The sequence below is a fragment of the Lupinus angustifolius genome, unplaced genomic scaffold, assembly GCF_001865875.1.
Source record: "Lupinus angustifolius cultivar Tanjil unplaced genomic scaffold, LupAngTanjil_v1.0 Scaffold_911, whole genome shotgun sequence".
Taxonomy (NCBI): domain Eukaryota; kingdom Viridiplantae; phylum Streptophyta; class Magnoliopsida; order Fabales; family Fabaceae; genus Lupinus; species Lupinus angustifolius.
In genome coordinates this window covers 1-3,871 of record NW_017728234.1, presented here as the reverse complement: position 1 = coordinate 3,871, position 3,871 = coordinate 1, and the positions used below count along the sequence as shown (strand labels likewise).

General features: G+C 39.7%; 1 protein-coding gene across 3 annotated transcripts; it reads left to right on the top strand.

Annotated features, from left to right (window-relative positions):
- The first annotated feature begins 8 nt into the window (after nt 1-8).
- Nucleotides 9-3,785, top strand: LOC109341920. 3 transcript variants are annotated; one of them, XM_019579895.1, is made up of 4 exons: nt 9-1,060; nt 1,160-1,920; nt 1,954-3,266; nt 3,476-3,785. In XM_019579895.1, the coding sequence occupies exons 1-3, from the start codon at nt 13-15 to the stop codon at nt 3,256-3,258; spliced, it is 3,114 nt and encodes a 1,037-aa protein (XP_019435440.1). In that variant the 5' UTR covers nt 9-12; the 3' UTR covers nt 3,259-3,266; nt 3,476-3,785. The 3 variants fall into 3 exon arrangements, with proteins under 3 accessions (XP_019435440.1, XP_019435438.1, XP_019435439.1); XM_019579893.1 differs by having other exon boundaries at nt 1,160-3,266; XM_019579894.1 differs by having other exon boundaries at nt 9-1,065; nt 1,165-3,266.
- The last annotated feature ends 86 nt before the right edge of the window (nt 3,786-3,871 follow it).

Below are 3,871 nucleotides of genomic sequence, written 5' to 3'. Positions count from 1 at the left end.
TTGGATAAAGTTATGAAACCTTCCGGGGTAGGTAGTGAGGCGCAGTTTGAGGGTTTGGAAGCTGTGGGTTCTGAAAAAGATAGGAGCGATAATGCGGGGGTTGAGTTGGACGGTGTGTCATTGGAGAGGGCAGAGAGTGGTCAAGCAGTTGTTAGTGGTTTTGAATTTGATGTTGCATCTATGAATACGGAACCTCTTTTGGATGATAGAGCTCGGAGAGAAGGCAATACCACATCTGGTGAAATTGAAGTTCCAACAGCGGAGGATGATAGTGTTGAACATGTGAATGCATTAGATGCTGAGGTCCTAGATTGCAATATTGCAAATACTGAATGCGATACTGTTGAGTTTGAACGCGTGAATGCATTGGATGCTGGGATCCTGGATCACAAGGTGGCAGATATTAGACGTGATAATGCTTTAGAATCTTCGGTGACAGTTAGTTCTGTGGGGAGAGAAAATGTACAGAGTAGATTAACTGTCAATGATAATCAGGAAGACATGAACTTGGCTGATTATGGAGGAGCTGCAGAAGACGGAAATAATGTGAGCTTGGAAACATTGGATGAACAGAAAAGCATTGCTACCTTGAATAGTGATAAAACATCGAAGAGTGAAGAGTGTATATGTGACAAAGTAGAATTTGAGGAAAAGTTAAATTCAATTGGAGAGCAGCCAATGGAGATCGATAAAGTTGTTGACAACTCCAATAATATGTTAGAGGAAGTAGTTGGTGGAGCTGAAGTTGCAGTAGACAAGGCTCTCTTGAATTCTGAAGAAAAGCAGTGCTTTAGGCTTGAAAAGTGCATTGAAAAGGAACACATGACTAATGCTTCACAGGTTAGTTCAGATATTGGTCAAGAAAGGGTAATTGAGAAGGATGGGGGTGGTGTTTCTGCTTTAAATGAGTCTTGTGGAACAGAAGAACTGGAAGTGGAAACAGACAACAACGTTTCTGATGCTGAGCAACGTAGCTTGCATGAAGGAATGGAAATGGAAGCTGATGATCAACCAGCAGCAGAAAGGAGTAAAATAATGAACCACACCTCCGAGGTTAAAGGTAAGATCTTTACTGATTTCATAAAATCTTATTTTCCAGCTCAGCTAATGGTTGAAAACAAACTGTAAGAGTAAATGTAAATGCTCTTTTTTGTTTCAGTTTATGATGCTTGTAATTCGGTGGATGCAAGTACATTGGATAGCAAAATACAAGTCGGCATTTCCAAGCAGGATGGGAAAGTCAGAACACGTTCTTCCACGAAGTCTGTGAGCTCAGAAACAGTTCATCAGGCAAGTTATTTGCTACCAACGGAAAAGGAAGGTGAGTTTTCTGTATCCGATATGGTTTGGGGCAAGGTGAGAAGCCATCCGTGGTGGCCTGGACAGATATTTGATCCTTCAGATTCTTCTGAGAAAGCAATGAAACATTGCAAGAAAGACTGCTATTTGGTAGCATATTTTGGGGATAGAACATTTGCTTGGAATGAAGCATCACAGTTAAAGCCTTTTCGGAAACATTTCTCTGCTATTGAAAAGCACAGCACTTCAGAATCATTCCAGAATGCTGTAGAATGTGCTTTGGATGAAGTCACAAAACAAGTAGAATTTGGCCTAGCATGCCCTTGCATACCTAAAGGCACCTATGACACAATTAAGTACCAGATCATTGAAAACACTGGGATTCGGCAGGAAATACGTTCTAGACATTGGGTGGATGAATCTCTAAATGCTAGCACCTTTTCTCCTGGCAAACTTATTCAATACTTGAAAACTTTATCTGTGTTGCCAACTGGTGGCTTTGATCGCTTGGAGCATGTAGTCGCTAAGGCTCAGTTGCTTGCATTCTATCGTTTTAAGGGTTACTCTACCTTGCCGGAATTACAATATGGTGAAGGTTTGGACAATGACATGGACAACATAATTCATGACGGAGAGAATAGTTTGAGTGAAGTTGTTGAGCACTTAACTCCTTTGAGTAACAATGGTGATCTAGCTGGCCCTGGAAATTTGAAAAGCCAAAGCAGCTCTCATCACAAACGTAAACGTAATTTGAAAGATAGTTTGCCCCTAGCTAAGAAGGAAAGAAGTTTGTCAAAATTAATGGGTGTGACCCCAGACTCTCCCGATGGTGATTATTGGTCTGATGAGAAAGTAACTGATGCTCTCGTTTTACCTGCCCGTTCCAAGAAAAAGAGGACTATTGATCACTTTGCTGATGATATAGGGATGGAAGAGGGGAGAAAAACCATTTCACTTGCAAAAGTTTCGAATACCACAAAGCCATCATTTAAAATTGGTGAATGTATTCGTAGGGTTGCTAGTCAACTTACTGGGTCACCGTCCATGTTGAAGAGTTCTGGTGACAGGTCTCAGAAGACAGATGGAAGCACTGACGGTGTTTCTGGTTATGGATCTGATGACCCCTTCCAGAATTTTGAGGAGGCTCAGAAGTCTAGTCTGACTGTTCCAACAGAATATTCATCTCTAGACGATCTGCTATCTTCGCTTCAGAGAGTGGCAGAAGATCCCCTTGGAGATTATGTTCACCCAAATTCTATGGTCAGCTTCTTCTCTGATTTTAGGAATTCGATACTTGTGGCTGATATTTCTGGAAAAGAGATATTTTCAACAGTTAAAGTTGGTAATAAAAGGAAGAAACCAACCATAGCTGGAACACCAGAAGCATTTGAATTTGAGGATATGAATGACACATATTGGACAGACAGGGTCGTCGACAATGTTGCTGAAGAGCAACCACCTGTAGAGAAACCACGCCGAAAATATAAGAAAAAAGATAATCAACTTGTCCCTGCTGAGTCAGGGAAGCCTGTTCAAGTTACTCGCAGGCCCTATTCCAGGAAACGTTATTCTGACAGCAATCATGCCGAGGTATCTGAAAAACCTTCTGGCTATATAGATGAAAATGCCCCGGCTGAACTTGTCATGAACTTTGCCGAGCTGGATTCTGTTCCCTCAGAAACAAACCTTAATAAAATGTTTAAGCGTTTTGGACCACTAAAGGAATCTGAAACAGAAGTTGATAGAGTAAGCAGTCGGGCTAGAGTGGTCTTTAAGAAGTGCGCCGATGCAGAGGTTGCATGTGGTAGTGCTAAAAAGTTCAATATATTTGGACCAATACTTGTAAGTTATGAGCTTAACTATACTCCAAGTGCATTGTTCAAAGCTTCATCTGTCGCCCCAACCCAGGAGCAGGAGATGCATCTTGATCTTTCCTATTTTGAAGTTAATATGGTCTAAATTATTTCGTAAGTACTTTTAATTACTATTTCATACACAGTATTTTAGTTGGTTCACTTTGATAGATAAGCTATGCCCCATGAGCCATGGTTGATGCATTAGCTTCATGAAAATGTGCATCAAGATTTAACCAAATCATCTTTTGTTTGGTCCAACAATACATGACTAAATGAAATATTTGATGAACAGTAAATGACATTTGTGATTCTGATTTCAGGGATTGGAGACAATAATGTGGTGTCATCCATTATTCTGCTAAGAGATATTTGTTGGTAGTAGGATTTTTGTTGTTGTAGCTCCTTAGTTTGTAATCATTTTCCTAATTTTCTTGTATAGTTTTGTTAACCAACCCTCTTTAATAGTTACCATCATTCCCCTTCCATATTTGTTTCGAATTCTGTAGTCTGAATTGTTGCTATATATCAATAGTCATTGGAAACTATACTTTCATATTTGAGGGATGCCAATTGATGCTACTTGTATTTTGGTTATATGTCTTGTAATTTACAGGTTTAGGATTATGTTAACTTGTCTTTGTTACAATCTTCATATTTCACTGCATGTCATTTATTACACATTTTCAACACATTGATTACTGTCATATAGGTAATAA